Source organism: Tauraco erythrolophus, chromosome Z, assembly GCF_009769465.1.
Source record: "Tauraco erythrolophus isolate bTauEry1 chromosome Z, bTauEry1.pri, whole genome shotgun sequence".
Classification (NCBI taxonomy): Eukaryota; Metazoa; Chordata; class Aves; order Musophagiformes; family Musophagidae; genus Tauraco; species Tauraco erythrolophus.
In genome coordinates this window covers 18,224,886-18,241,607 of record NC_141496.1, presented here as the reverse complement: position 1 = coordinate 18,241,607, position 16,722 = coordinate 18,224,886, and the positions used below count along the sequence as shown (strand labels likewise).

Genomic DNA, 16,722 nt, shown 5'->3' with positions numbered 1-16,722 from the left:
CAAACAAAACAAAACCAATCCAAAAAAAAACAACTAAAAAAATTATTCTCCAACTGCTAGGGCTACTTCGAAAAAACAAATTTGTGAAGAGTGTAAAGGGGTAAGGGATCTTTTACACTAAAGCATGAAGTTTCTAGATATTCAGCTATAAGTTAGTAGGGACTAGAGCATTCCCCCAGCTAGTATTTCTGAGAGAGAGATCAGCTTAAAATTGACTGCAGACAGAAAAATTAAAACAAAACAAAGACTTGTAGGGGATCTTAATGGAATGAGAAAAAAAAAACCACACAAACACAAAACTTGTAATACTTTTCATCAAGGGAAGTACTTGCCTGACATTTTTCCCTTGTTCTCTCAACATCTTCACCAGATCAGCTATGGGGTACTGAGCTTTTGCTGCACACAAACCGTAACCTGAAAAAAATACCAAATATTAAGCTATTTTTCTGTTCCAGTGCAGACCAAACAGTTAGAGACAATAAGTGTACCTTCCACACAAAGAGAAGCTCTCATAATTAAAAAGAAAGAAGAAAAAAAATTATATTTATATAAATATATACACACACACGAGACTCATTCCAGACTGACCACTGTAATTCTTCTCTTCTTTTTGGTCAGTGTAGTGGTTTGACCAGTCAAACTACACAAGTAACTTATTTCAGCTTCACAGAAATATGTGTTGCATTCTCTATCAGAAAAGGATGTTTCAGATAGGTACACTAAAAAATTGATAAAGAGGCTACTATGAGGTTACTTGACCATCATTACCCTCAACAAAATTTCGGATTTGCATATTGCAAACCTAGTAGTTGAATACACCTTTTAGCAGTAAATAATCTGTTAAGTCTTTCTGTCTGAATTAATTCATCAGAGAAATAATGCCCAGGAAGAAAATGAAGAGTATAAATGATTAACAGTGTCTTGAAAATCTGACCACAAGAGCAACAGGCAAACTCCTTGAAGATGTTTGCAAGCTTTGTTAGAAAATAAAGGTAACTTCCCAAATTAGAACTCTACTTCACTGATATTTTCATTTAAGCTGAAAAAAAAAAACGAAAGACAACTTTGGTTTTTAGCATTCTTCTCATTCCTACGCTAAAATAAATTTAACACAATAATTGTGCCATTCAGCTGAAGGAAAACAAGTCTTGAGCTATTCCCTACCCAACCTCTCCTAACAGGGAATGTGCTATTGAACCATATGAGCCTACAGCCAACATAATAGTTTCAGGCGACTCAGAACTTTGGTTCTTTCCACTTTAATTCCAGTATTTGTTGCATACTAACTAGGTTTTAGATGTTTTTCTGCCATTTTTTTAATAAAACAATACAGAATTGAGCGAGCAGATGAGAAGCATAAACAAAATACTCTCAGCAACTTAACAGACAGATATTTTGTTATGGGTACCACTGGTACTGTGGTAGTGCTTGGAAACTCACACCACAACAGCTGTACACAGAATTAACTGTAAACATAATTACAAGACAGCCTTTGTCCTGAAGAATTTGCAATCTAAATAAATTGGAAAAAGTTTGAAGAGACACATACAAGGAAAAATAAAGTGACATACACACGTCTACTCAGAGGAATGATGACTAACCCGGGAACAAAAACAGACCCCACAGACCCAGTCATAGAATCATAGAATGGCACAGGCTGGAAGGGACCTCAGAGATCATCTAACCCAATCTCCCTGTCATGGGCAGGGACGCCTCTCAACTAGATCTGGCTACTCAAGGCTCCCTCCAACCTGGCCTTCAACACCTTGAGGGAGGGGGCATCCACAACTTCTCTGGGCAATTTATTCCAAAGTCTTACCACCCTCATACTGAAGAATTTCTTCCTAAGATCTAACCTAAATCTGTTCTCCTTCAACTTAAACCCATTTCCCCTTGTCCTATCAGTGGACACTCTTGTAAAAAGTCCCTCCCCAGCCTTCCTGTAAGTTCCCTTCAGGTATTGGAAGGCAGCTATTAGGTCCTCCCGAAGTCTTCTCTTTTCAAGGCTGAACAATCCCACCTCCTGCAACCTGTCCTCGTAGCAGAGGTGCTTCAGCCCCTGGATCATCTTTGTGGCTCTCCTCTGAACACGCTCCAACAGATCTGTGTCTCTCTTATGATGGGGACACCAGAACTGGATGCAGTATTCCAGGTGGGGTCTCACAAGAGCAGAGTAGAGGGGGAGAATCACCTCTCTTGACCTGCTGACCACGCTTCTCTTGATACATCCCAGGATGTGGCTGGCCTTCTGGGCCGCAGGAGTGCGCTGCCGGCTCAGGTTGAGCTTCTCATCTATAAACACCCCCAAATCCTTCCCCTTCAGGGCTACTCTCAACCCACTCTGTGCCCAGTTTGTATTTGTGCTTAGGATTGGCCCGACCCAGGTGAAGGACCTTGCATTTTGACATGCTGCAGCTACATTGCAGATGCAGGACAGGCTACAGTTTTTTGTTTTGTTTTGTTTGTTTCCTTTCTTTTTTTTTAAATAATACATTCTTTGAAGATCTTGCTGTATGATTTAAGAGCTCTTACCTGGAGTAATAATAATATTATTGGCTTCTTTTATCATTTCAATTGCATTGTCCACATTGATTTCTGTGTGGGTTCCAGTAATTTCCATGGGCTTCCCACCAGCTGTTGAAGTGGTGCCATAGCCCCCTAGAATCACATTTGCAAGGGAACGGTTCATAGCCTGAAAGACAAGAGGTTTTGATCAGCTAAAGATGAAATCCAGAAACAAAGGAGAGACGTCCACAAAGAAAACTCCAGAAGATATTTAAGCTTCCTCACAATAGTTTTTATCTGCTCATTTTGCCCGAATACAACTCAAAATTTCTTAAAACAGGCTCCTTAAAACACAGGCCCAGATTAACACAACAATAGCCAAACATCAGCTTCTAACACATTACATAACACGTGTAATGGGAGAGCATCAACATTTCCCCAAGACAAAGAAGAAAACAACACAAATAGCAAATATTGATCTCTTTTTGTTCTTAAAAGGTAGGGATATGAAAGAATGCATACTGATGACAGAATTTTTAATGTTTTTTTTATATACATATACACACGCGCACACAATTTTTGCAAGGTATTTTCTTAAGTTCTCGAGCAACTCAACACGTAACCACAGAACTGTTATATGACAGTATGGAAGCCACGTAGCTCTTACAGGTAGCACAGAAGCAAAGCTCCTACAGCATCAAAGCAGGAGAGAACACAACAAAGCTAAGTAGCCACACAAAACTAACCAAATGCTAACTCAAAATAAATTGTAATGAACTGAAGGGGGCCATTAACTTACTGTAGGAGCATCAAAGGGGAACAAGAGATCTTAAACTAGGAGCTTTAAGAGGAGAACACATCCTGAAAACTCGGCTCTGTAGATAGATAGCCAGGAAAAGCCACTGGATAAATGTTTTCACTAGCATGTCTCCTTGTGAGTGTGGTCCAAAAGCAATATCTGGCAATATCTGTAAGTAGGCAAAACTTGTAACTGCAGTAAACAAAACTTTAGAAGCAGGAAAGGAACAGGATAAATGTCTTCTTCAATTAAACGTGTGTCATACATCTGCTGTGCTAGCTCAGAAACCACAGCGAGATTTAAGAATGGATCTGAAGAGGCACACATATACAAGGGGGAGGAAACACCCACACGAAAGCATGCTTCCACGTGTCCATTTTCCACTGACATTTCAAATCATGCAACCCCACAGGATTTTTGCTATAGCCTGAGAAGGTATGCCATTGTCTGAAATTCATCATCTAGCAAACAAGCACAATGAAGACGTTAGAAGAACTTCTGTCTATCCTGACAAACCATCACTGCTTCAGATACTGTAAGGAAGGTGCACAAATGCAGGAAATTAGCATCTTTCTACTGCCTCCAGTAGGCAGTAGCTCATGTCCTCTAGGAACACACTGCCTTTGACGTGCATCACAATAACAAACCCTCGAACAGGAAAAAGACTACCTAGCCTAGACAGAAGAATACCCTTTTCAGATGTTGCGCATGCTAAGCTTACAAGAAGCAAACCACTTTCTACACAAATGTAAGCTAAAAGACAACACTAAGACTAGGTGAAAGGGAAAATAAGAAGTTCAAATACTGCTAAAAATCTGAGAATCTACACAAGGCAAGCACAAGATTGAAGCACCCTTGCCTGGTTCCACACCAGAGAGCAGAGGAAAGAGGAGGGAAATCTGGCAAAAAAAGGGGGTGATACAGAAGACTTCAAAATGAGTCAAGACCTCATCAAGCAAAAATTAACCAATTCAGCTAAGACCTACTCCACACAGGGACAGTGTGGAAACTCTTCTATAGCCTCTCTCACCTTCTTTACCACCACAGACCACAAACATATATTAATAAAGTGCAGGCTTCACCATTCACAGATAATCCAACTACCAGTAAAAAGCCTTCTTGGCTGTGCATACACAGGTGATACTGGCCAGGAGCTCACAGCCCAGGCAACAACAAACCCTTGATCCCTGTGAACTCCAAGTCCTTCCACTGTGCCCACAGACACTTGAGAACTAGTACAGGTCATGCATACCATTTATAAGCCTAGCACAATTTGTCCTTTCTCTTGCTCCATTTCATCATCCCAAGTAATGGTTTCATTTTGACCTGAAGCTTCTTCCCCACCTCTGAGCATACTGATTCAAATACTACAGTTACAATCATTAAGTATTCGCTCTGGAGATTTAGAAAAAAAAAAAAAAAAAAGAGAAGAACATGCTAATACAATCCAGTGCTCTGAAGAAAACACATTGTGTTAGTGTTTTAAAAGAAGTCAGAATGGTACAGGCCTTTGCTTTTTTTGTTTTGAAGTTAAACAACTTAACTCATCCTACTAATAGGCACAAAAGAGGGATGGGTGGAGAATCAAGCAGATATAAGTGCAAAAACTACGTGGTTATCTGAATACATGTTGGCCAATTTTATCAACTTAAGATTTAAGAGATTATCTGGATAGGCTTTGGATGATTAAGCTACAGTTTTATCACAAAAAGTAATTGCAAATTATGCAGAAATAAGGTTTCAACCATTAAGATATTTCCAAAAACATCTTCTCATCTATATTTCAAGAAATAAATTGCTTTGGATTGAGGTCATATTGGGGATGGGTGGAAATGGGGAGTCGGGGCGGGGAAAGGAGGGCAAAACTGTTGCTTCATTAGCACAGGTTGCAACAACAGCCTGAAGCAGAATTTCTTGAATCTCTTAAGCATTTTTTCTCTTGAAACGCAGCTTCCCAACAATGACACTGAATCCCCTGATTTTAACAATGCTTTTTAAAGTAATGATTTCCATTAAAGGAAGTAAAGCAGAAGAGAAAAATGCTGGGCTAGAAACAACTTATTCTGTTTATTGTGCAGAAACTACACAAAATAATTTCAATTTTACTGGCTGATCAGCTTTAATTGTCTAAGCTTACGTAAAGCGGCATAAGATTTCTAGAATACTACTTCAAAAAACTAAACTTCCTGAAAAATTAGAAATATGTAGAGGAAAGTCACTCCGTGTTTGCATAACTATTTTGCTAATTACTTCCTCAGGCTTCCTATTTACCTAGATTCCTCCAACCAACAGATGCAAATATCTCAAAACTCTCTGTGAATGCTCAGAGGAGCCAGCAATAAAATAAACTAAAAAAGGAAGAGACAGTAAAACAAAAATGAAAGTACAGAGTGACTATGCCTACTGGTAAATACACACCCAAAATATCGCGTTTTCACCAAGAAACAAGAATTTGATATTTAAAAGAACACACTTTTCATACCTGTGTTGCCCATAAGCATCATCTTTCTACTGAAATGGACTAAATTGCTGACTGTACAAAAATATATATATTTATATATAAAAAGATGTCCCATGAGCCACATGATCTGATTTCCTTTTGATAAGGAGACACAAAATGCTAAAGAAAGAACAAGACTCTTTAAAATTCATACCTAGGATTGTTCATTTAAACTCACCTCCACAAAGGAGGTTTAAGCTTTTCTGAAATTGTTCCTCAGAAGAGATGAAAATGACTTATACTGAACGTTCCTAACATGGTAACCTCACTACTTATCAGCAGTGACAAAGTAGAAGACGACAGGCAAGGCTGACCATAGGAAAACATCAGGACAGGAGAAGAGGGACACTAATGATACAAGAACACAAGCAGAAGTGAAACAATTACACAACAAAGAATCAGCAGGCTGGCTGCTGCTGCAATGTGAACAGTTTCCTGTAATTCATTAGGTCTCCATCTTTGAAAACAAAGACGAGACAGATACAGAAAAACAAGAGACTTTTGTACAAATGTTCCAGAGAAAGGAGACCATTATTAATAACGTACCATGATTTACACACAGAGTTGAAGCTCAAGTCTGCTCTGACAGAGACATTAGTACCAGCAACACATTAACAGAAGCCTGCTGCCACCCCGTGGTACTTCAACGTAGCTGCTCTTAAAGCAGCACGTTTTCCTCCACTCCAAAAAACAAACTTTAAATTCTTCTCTAATCAAACCAAACTTTTTTTTTTTAAAGGAACTCGCTACTTGAAGTATATCCTGCTGATAAATTTTAAGTTTAGCTTAAACTTAACAACACTGCAGAGCGACATGACTAAGAAAAACAGCTGAGCACAAGTAATCATACCTATTTTTCAGCCCAGGTTGAAACCCTCTGTGCCCAAGCCAATGCAAAGGCTTTCCCCAGTTTTGAGGTATGTATCTCTCCAAATCAAAGACAGATGATTGACATCTAGCCCCATAGTTTCAATCCAGAATTTTCTAGTCTCTAAAAATCTAGGAGCTTGGTCTTCCAATTGTCTATCTTTGTAGCAAACATGCTGAATAAGGTTTTTCATTACTTGGAAAACAAGGACAATTTCTGCTGACTTCTTACCACACACATGATGTAAGAGAGGATGGCCCCGGAGGAGCCAATGAGAGCACCAACAATGGTCAGCAAGTTGTTGTTCAGTAGGAAGCCCTCAGCACACAAAGCCCATCCAGAGTAACTGTTCAGGACAGTAATAACTACAGGCATGTCAGCACCTCCAATAGCTGCTGTTAAAGTGACACCCTGGAAAAGGAAAGAAAATACGTCAGTACAAGCTACGACTAAGGAGAACATGCAGAGAAGACAGTCTGCCTGCAGCACTGAAATAAGTATCAAGTTACTTAGTAACCTATTCAAGTATTTTCCATGTAGGAGACGTCAAGCTGTGGCCTGAGGATTAGACTTACTGATTCCGTGTTCTGCGAGTGGACAGAAAGGCACTTCACTGACCTCATCCTGTGCTTAGCCGCATATTTTTACTCACAAAAATATCCTATCAGCTCCATGGAACTGTTCATACCATTAAAGGATTCACATTGAGCACACTGTCTTTGCAAGACTCAGTTTACAATGTAGTAATATTCAGGGTAAATTTTGCAACAGCTGGTGTGAGTGAATGGGGGAAGCTACACATGGGGATAATCTTACTAAGTTATCATGACAACCTGTAGATCCAGTGGTCTTTTAAGTATTTTAAGGACAAACTTTCCAAAAAGTATTTTAAAATATCAGTTTGTCATATAAAAAGCTCCATTAAGTCATAGCTGTAAAAATTAATCATATACAAACGTGGTTTCTCTGGAACAGTTCTGGTTTACAGCTAGATTTAGGAAAGTCAGTTGCTACTTGCTACTGCAAGTCAGCATATAGGCACTATGATGATCATGACTCAGGATGGTAAAATACAATCATTAAAAGGAAACTTGCAACACTGAAGAAGAAACTGCTTCTTTATTTGTTTCACCTCCTAAAACTCCGCAGCTTACCATTATGGCTGAGAGAGCTGATACAGAACCTAAGCAAGTAATTCCTGTAGTGTAACTAGGATCGATCATGTACGGAACCATCCCGCCAACGCTGGCAGCAAGCAATCCTGCATTCAATGCATGTCGACCAGGCAAGAGCAGTGGTGCAGAATTCAGGATACCTGCAATCAAACGCATATTCAGAGATTGACACATACATGCAGGAGAGCCTGTCTCTTCCGCAGAAGACTGAATACCTCAGCAAAAGAAAAATTTAAAAAAGAAAAAGGGAGGGGCAGAACATAAAACAAGTTAATTGAAGCTGAGACCTTATGCTGACTCAGTATTGCAACACATTCAAACTTACTCTAGATTCCCAAATACTCCTGTTTAAACTCTTTTTAATTCCTCATCTCACTGAAGTGAGTCAGAATAATCATAAAATTCTCTTCTCTTGAAAAGCCTTTTTTTTTTACAAATGTACTTTCATTCTGGCCCAAGTCTTTGCATGTTGTTTATGAAGCTCTGTAATACGAAACTTTTAACTGAAACTTCATAGTACAGGCATTACACCTCTGTCTCTCAAAAGCTGTGTGCTTAGAAAAACATGACTATGCAGATAACCTCAAATATAAAGCACTCCTGCTTTCAAATGCTTTAATTTCACCAGTATCCTCAGTCACACAGACTTCTCACAGCTTCCCACGTTGGCAGAAACTTGAGGGGAAAAGAAGGTTCAGTATTCGTGTGATTCCATTTAAAAAGACAGCTACATATGTACTTTCACCCGAGGCTTTCCCCCCCCCCCAAAAAAAAAAACCACAGCAAAGTAAAGTTTATCTGTTACTTTAGTTGTAAGTAATTACCAAATGTCTCATATAAATGTATCTGAATTCAAGGGAAAGAATGAACTGATGGTCTAAGGGCTAGAGTCCAAGTGTGTGACCTACTACCTCTAGTTCAATGGTACAGACAAGCTACTTATTATCGTGCTGATATAAAAATGCAAAGGGGAGGGAGAAAAAACCCAAACAACAGGAGACTGGGCTGAAACAGGCAGTGAGTTCACTAGGGACATGTGCACAAACCACTGAAGGGGTGGATGGCGTAAGATGGAGAAGAGGAAAAAAAACAAGAAGAAATAAATGAGTAACTGCTTAGCAGAAATGTATCAGAAATACATACTACTGACAAATCCTTCAAAAGATTATTAGAGAAGACAGCTTTCCATCCATGTCATGCTTCCTCCTTCAATGGCTGGTCTCATAACCACTGAAGAAAGCAAACAGATGTTTCCCAAAGGAACTATTGTAAAGCTAATAATAGGATTAGTAATAGGAAGCTCTCAGCCGGAACTTCTTAGTACAGGTATTATCTCAGTCCCTCAAAACCTGTGTGCTTACAAAACCAAAAATAAATTCAATAAAGAAACCTTCAGGCACACAAGAATCAGGAATTAGTGCATATTTAATTCAGAAGGCATATTTACTAAAATGGTAAGAGGTACAGAGCATGGAGTTTGCACAGTAGGTAAACAGACAGTGAACTGAATGGTTTGAGGTGAGGCAGTCTCAACTGATACTGCAAGCTAGCTACCTACGCAGATGAAGCCTGCAATGCTAAGAAAAAAATCCCATAAATATTAGCGGTGGTCACTGAGTCCAGCAACACCAGCGTTTCTGTTAAAACATCTGCTCAGAAATAAAGAGTTGTGATCATAAAAGTAATTACAAAGACTTAACACCACTAAAGCAACACTTAATTCTAGACAAGATGAATTGAGGGAAGCTTACACAACTTGTCAGTTGATAGCAGCAGCAAGTCCAAGCATTGAAGACAGACCTTTCATAACTAAGGCTGTGCACAAATTAAAAAGAATTAAAAAGAAAAACGTACACTCATAAGAATTAAACATATAAACTTTTATCTGATGCAAAATACAAGGTTTCCTTCAAATTACACAGCAGTCTAAAGGCAAAGCTAAATCCTGGAGGAAAAAAACAACCTTTAACAAATACTTAATTCTGAATGGAAGGTCTCACCTTGCAGTTTTCCATAAGCAACAAGAGAGCCACTGAAAGTCACGCCACCAATGTACGTGCCAAGGTATGCCACAATCTTGGTGAGGTTTGCAGCTGGATCAGCAGCGAAGTGAGGATATTCAATCATGTATTCTGCTACACACGTGAGCACAGCAGCCAAACCAACTAAACTATGGAAAGCCGCCACTAGCTGAGGCAGATCTGTAATCTGGATGCGTTTAGCAATCGTCAAACCTATTAAGAGTCGAAGACAGAGGGAAGTCTTACAAAACACAAACAATCTGTACAGCTAGAAATTAATGTGTCATGGTTCTGTGTACAAAAAATACACATATCTGTTCCAATGGAAAAACGTGTTCTACACTAGAAATTGCTACGGCATTTAACTGAAAGCTGCATATGTGTTATTTTGTGCAGTGAGGATATCATGGAAGTGAGAAGATTAAAGCATATCATGTTTTTAGAAGCTTCACTAAATATTGAAAAACTCAACATTTTCTGCAATGAAAGCGCAGTGTGAAAAAGGGAATTTGGCAGCATTCAGTAAGGACATGAAGTACGAAGTTGGGGAAGTTCATTCACCTCTGCATACAGTTTCACCAACAGAGATGATGTGCTTCTGCTTTTCCACCAGCCTTCCCGTTCTTTACCACATCCTAATGCTTTAATAAAAGCCCTGGGACTTAACGATTCTTTTTTCACATATTTGCAAAATAAAACACACAGGCCATAAACGTAAGTTGGTCAATTCATCACCTGTGAGCTAAACAGTATTTTGTGTATGTACAGCTGGCATAAATGCATGTATGGAGCGTATATTGTAGTTTACGGTATCACATACACACCTATGGTGCCACCAAGCGCCATGGCACCTGACATCTGCGCCAACAATTCAGGTGAGGGTTTAAGGCCTCCAAGAGTTGCTGCTAAACCTCCGGCAACACCAATCATACCCAAAGCATTTCCAAGACGAGCTGTTCCTTGGGTGGACAGGCCAGCCAGGGCACCCACACAGCATAAGCCTGAGCCTAGATACATCACCTTTAAAGTAAGAAAAGCATCAATACGCATACGTGAAGTAGAGATAACTTGCATAATCATTATAAAAATCTTTCTGATTAATTGACAAAAAGGCTTATTTCTCCAGAAAGTGTGTAAGTCACAGTTCTTAACTGAACTCAAAACTCTTGACTATGGGAAACTGTTGTACAGGATGTGATTTTGGCCAATTAAAGTGTGGTATCTATTAAAACTTTTCCCTACTTAATGACCTTGGTTCATCTGCACTGCAAATACTAAGCTTTCAGAATTTGCTTATGGCACATCTGAACACCTGTTTTCAAAAAGTATATTAAATGAACTGAGCTGTACATGTCTAGATAACTGAAAGCACTCAACTGTATTACAAACCCCTGACATAAATGTATGTTTGGATTCACTTTTCCAAACACAGAAGGCAATACATGTCACTTTTTCTTACTATTAAAACAAATCCAAACAAAAGTTTACCATAAAAGCTTCTAAAGATACAATCCCTGTACATCTCTGTGCTGAAATCTCATGCCATCCAGATGTCATTCCTACTTCAACTGTCATGTCAAGTTGAATTTTCAGAAACACTTAAACCAAAGACTGATTTTCCATAGACGCTGTAATATTTAAACTGTAATTTAGGAAAACTGTCCAATAAATTACAAAGTACCTGCTGCTTTACAAAGACAAAAAAAAAGCTTTTAAAACTTGCAGATGCATCATTTGGGGTACAATTGCAAACTTAAAGTTAATCAACTTCAGACTGGCCTTGTGGGAATACATAACTGACAAAAACACCATGGCTAATTTGCTATTTACTCCTCAATAGAGTAAGCACTGAAGCAGTCAGTTCATCAAGCTGTGAAGAGTAGGCTAAGAGCTACAAATTTATCTTACCTGTTCGATATTATAGCCACCGTTGAGAGCAGCTACATAGCCTCCTACAAACACACCACCAGGAAGTAGGTACAAGTAGTTGTACTCAGGAGGATCTGTGGGACGTTTGAACATATCCAGCATTCTCTGTGTAACTAGAAACCCACCTGGCCAAAGTAAAGGAACAATTTTACAAAAATAAAGTCCAAAACTAAGCATATGCCAAGCTCTAAGAGAAATATCTGGTTAAATCGTATTACCACACAAAGTTAGCAACTGACACCAGTAAGGCCTCTGAAAAGCTAGTAATCTGGAAAACCACCAGGAAACACAGGTGGAATCAGGTTGAGATCCTGTTGTCTTTTTTAGCCTTTGGAGGAAACTCATAAATGGAGGAGCTGAAAAGCCTGGAAGACTCACTCTGGCTCCACACTCTATGATGACCATAGCATACAGCTTACTTTATGACTGCGTCCTTTTATCTACTCCAGCAAAAAGCAGTATTTCTAAGTCACATTGCTCACTCTATCTTTTTCATTAGTGAAGTTGGGACTTCTGAAGCTTGAGCAAGCAGAATTTTGTCTATGCCACTAGTATATTTTTCGAGTAGAAAAGGCATACAAGGACAAATGCAGTACCACCTTGGGATTTACAGGAAAACACATTTCATATAATCATCACCCAAAGGATACTGTAGAACCAAAATGCACATTTAAATGCTTCCCTAAAAAAATGTTACACCACAGGGTGTGCAAACCAGATACAATAACTACTATGAAAACTTGGGGGCAGTAGTTCTTTAGAATCATGAAATTGTTTAGGTTGGAAGAGATCTTGAAGATCATTGAGTCCAACCATTAACGTAACACTGCCAAGTCCACCACTAAACCATGTCCCTAAGCACCGCATCTATACATCTTTTCAATACCTCCAGGAATGGTGACAGCCACTTTCCTGGACAGCTTGTTCCAATGCTGGACAACCCTTTCCTACTGTCCAATCTAAACCTCCCCTGGTACAACCTGAGGCCATTTTCTCTTGTCCTATTGCTTAATACTTGAGAAAAGAGACCAACACTCACCTCACCACAACCTCTTTTCAGGTAGTTGTAGAGAATGATAAGGGCTCCCCTCAGCCTCCTTTTCTCCAGGCTGAACAACTCCAGTTCCCTCAGCTGCTCCTCCTAAGACTTGTGCTCTAGACCCTTCACCAGCTGTGTAGCCCTTCTTTGGATGCGCTCCAGCACCTCAATGTCTTTCTTGTAGTAAGAGGCCCAAAACTGAACACAGTACTTGAGATGCGACCTCACCAGGGACAGCAGGATGATCGCTTCCCTAGTCCTCCTGGCCACACTATTCTCAATATAAGCCAGGATGCTTTATTGACAGATGCTTGTCCTGGTTTCAGCTGGGACAGTTTTTCTTTTTAGTTGCTAGAACAGCTCTGTGTTTTGGATTTAGTATGAGATTTGTTATGAGAAGAATGTTGCTATCACACTGGTGTTGATAGCTGGTGCTGAGACATCAAGGACTTTTCAGCTGCCCATGTTTTGCCAGTGTGCAGGAGCACAACAGGCTGGGGAGGAGCACAGCCAGAACAAAGGACCCATAACTTTATCTATGATTTGAATTTAGATTTAGGATTGAGGGCCAAATTGGCCAGTGAAATATTCCAGGTCATGCAACATCATGCTGGGTATATAGATGAGGGCTGACGAGGAAGTTTTGGAGGCTCTCTTGGTCTCTTCTCGGACTTTCTCGGACTCTCAGAGTTCTCTCCCTCTTGTGCTCTCTTTTTCAGGATCACTTGCTGGGACGAGCATTGGTCACCAGATGGTGAGCAATTATACTGTGCATCACTTATTTGTATATATTATCATTGTATATATTATCATATATTATGATGATTTTATTATTATTACTTCTTTTGATTTTATTTCAATTATTAAATCCACAAGTCTCCTTCCCTTTTCACCTTTAATTCTCTTCCTCATTTCCAAAGGGGGAGGGAGGGTGGGTGACCAGCTGCATGGCATTTAGTGCCAACCAGGTTAACTGCAGTAATGCTCTCAGATCCTACTGCCAGAATAGTATTTCTGGAATCTATACAATTAAAGAACTAGAAGAAATAAATTAATGCCACACGTGCTTCAAAGTTACCCTCAGGAGCAAGCCTAAAACTCGTACCTGCAATATTGACTGAAGAGATGAAGGCCGAAAGCACTGCTAGACTTTCAGGAGTGTTTTCAGGGAGATAGTTTCCTCCCATCAACACCAGCCCACCAACAGCAGTTAGTCCTATTTAAAATAGGAAAAAAGCATTAGTCAACCTTAAAAGGCTCTATACCTACAGCAAGTTTCCTTTCAGATGTCAAACACATACCAGTCAACCCAAATTTTGACTCCTACTCTACACATTACTAACTAAACAAGACTACCATGGTCTCTTTGAGCAATACAAACATGTTTCAAACAAAAAAAAAATTAGTATATGAATATAATTTTGAAATACAGTGCCTCAAGCACAGAGTCAGCCTCAAGTACTTGTTCAATAAAAGAAACTTTGCTTTTAATAGTCAAAGTAGATCAGGCTCATGACCTGCCACATATTTACACACATAGGTATAAAAATCCTACATATTTTCAGAGTTATGAATCTTACAAGTCACTTAAAAATTTTTTCTTTTTCTGAAAACACATAGTTGAGGAGAAGAAAAAAAGAATGCAGAAAACAGGAAAGACAAGTTAGCAACAAGCTAGTGGGGCTCGTCAACAGGGCTGTAAACTGCATTTGAAAGAGAAGGGGAATAATATCAAGCCTGATCAAGACAAGCTGAGAGCACATGAAGAGCAGAAGAAAGTCACCCCAGTCAGGAAGTCAGATTCATTGGGGGACCAACTTAAATGCTTCTATGCAAATGCAAAAACAAAAAGAAAAAAAAAAAAGAGCAATCAGAGGTGTGTACACACCTGCAGGGCTGTAATCTTACGGGCATCACAAGAGACATGGTGGGGTGAATCCTACGACTGGAGTGTCATTATGGAAGGATACAGGCTCTTTAGGAAGGACAAGCAGGGGAGAAGAGGAGGAGGTGTCGCATTCTATGTCAAAGACCAGCTGGAGTGTATGGAGCTCCACCTGGGGATGGATGAGGAGCAAACCAAGAGCTTATGGGCCAGGATTAAAGGGAGGGCAGGGGCAGGTGACACTGCACTGTACAGGCCACCTGACCAGGAAAACCAAACAGATTAGTCCCTCTACAGACAGATAAGAGCAGCCTCACATTCACAAGCCCTGGTCCTCATGAGGGACTTGAAAAACCCAAATATCTGTTGGAGGGACACCACAGCAGGGCAGAAGAAATTTAGGAGGTTCCTGGAATGTACTGATGATAACTTCCTTCTCCAAGTGATTCCAAGAGGAACCAATGAGGAGAGGTGCTATGCCAGACCTTGTTCTCACTAACAAGGAGAGGCTGGTGGGGAATATGAAGCTCAAGGGCATCCTTGGCTGCAGTGACCATAAAATAGGGAGTTCAAGATCCTTAGGGCTGCAAGGAAAGCACAGCTAGCTCACTATCCTGGACTTCAGGAGAGCAGACTTTGGCCTCTTCAGGGATCTGTGCTTGGGGTATTATGGGATAAAGCCATGGAGGGAAGAGAAGCCCAAGAAAGCTGGTTAATACTGAAGGATCACCTCCTGCAAGGTAAGAGGAAGAGTAACTGATATCATCTACCTGGACTTATCCAAAGCATTTGATACTGTCCCACACAACATCCTTGTCTCTAAACTGGAGAGACATGGATTAGAAGACGGACCACTTGGTGGATTCAGTAAATGGCTCAATGTCCAAGCGGAGACCAGTGACGAGTGGTGTTCCTCAGGGGTCAGTATTGGGGCCAGGGCTGTTTAACATCTTTGTTGGTGACATGAACAGTGGGATCGAGTGCACCCTCAGCAAGATTGCTGATGACACCAAGTTGTGTGGTGTTGTGGACACGCTGGAGGGAAGGGATGCCATCCAGAGGGACCTTGACAGGCTGCAGAGGTGGGCTTGTGAGAATCTCATGAAGTTCAGCAAGGCCAAGTGCAAGGTCCTGCACATGGGTTGGGGCAATCTCAGGCATGAGTACAGGCTGGGCAGAGAATAGATTGAGAGCAGCCCTCAGGAGGAGGACTTGGGGTGTTTATACATGAGAAGCTCAACATGAGCCGGCAGTGCACTCATGCGGCCCAGAAGGCCAACCGCATCCTGGGATGTATCAAGAGGAGCGTGGACAGCAGGTCAAGAGAGGCGATTCTCCCCCTCTACTCTGCTCTTGTGAGACCCACCTCGAATACTGCGTCCAGTTCTGGCGTCCCCACCATAAGAGAGACATAGATCTGTTGGAGCGTGTTCAGAGGAGGGCCACAAAGATGATCCAGGGGCTGAAGCACCTCTGCTACGAGGACAGGTTGCAGGAGCTGGGATTGTTCAGCCTTGAAAAGAGAAGACTTCGGGGGGACCTAATAGCTGCCTTCCAATACCTGAAGGGAACTTACAGGAAGGCTGGGGAGGGACTTTTTACAAGAGTGTCCACTGATAGGACAAGGGGAAATGGTTTTAACTTGAAGGAGAAAAGATTCAGATTAGACCTTAGGAAGAAATTCTTCAGTACGAGGGTGGTGAGACTTTGGAATAGATTGACCAGAGAGGCTGTGGATGCCTCCTCTCTGGAGGTGTTGAAGGCCAGGTTGGACGGAGCCTTGAGTAGCCTGATCTAGTTGAGAGGCGTCCCTGCCCATGACAGAGAGGTGGGATCAGATGATCTCTAAGGTCCCTTCCAGCCTGTGCCATTCCATGATTCTATGACTTGGGGGTGCTGGTTGATAAGAAGCTCAACATGAGCCGGCAATGTGTGCTGGCAGCCCAGAAAGCCAGCTGTATCCTCGGCTGCATCCAAAGAAGCGTGGCCAGCAGGTTGAGG

At 40.8% G+C, this 16,722-nt stretch overlaps 1 protein-coding gene across 2 annotated transcripts in view; it reads right to left on the bottom strand.

Annotated features, from left to right (window-relative positions):
• NNT (nicotinamide nucleotide transhydrogenase) overlaps positions 1-16,722 on the bottom strand; it is a 50,409-nt gene that overhangs the window by 14,276 nt on the left and 19,411 nt on the right. For both annotated transcript variants that reach the window (XM_086628710.1, XM_086628711.1), the window contains 8 exons: positions 13,942-14,052; positions 11,777-11,922; positions 10,693-10,888; positions 9,848-10,081; positions 7,827-7,987; positions 6,904-7,083; positions 2,533-2,692; positions 333-414 (listed from right to left, as the gene is read on the bottom strand). In XM_086628710.1, coding sequence (XP_086484836.1) covers positions 333-414; positions 2,533-2,692; positions 6,904-7,083; positions 7,827-7,987; positions 9,848-10,081; positions 10,693-10,888; positions 11,777-11,922; positions 13,942-14,052 — 1,270 coding nt within the window. The remainder of the gene's footprint in view (positions 1-332; positions 415-2,532; positions 2,693-6,903; positions 7,084-7,826; positions 7,988-9,847; positions 10,082-10,692; positions 10,889-11,776; positions 11,923-13,941; positions 14,053-16,722) is intronic.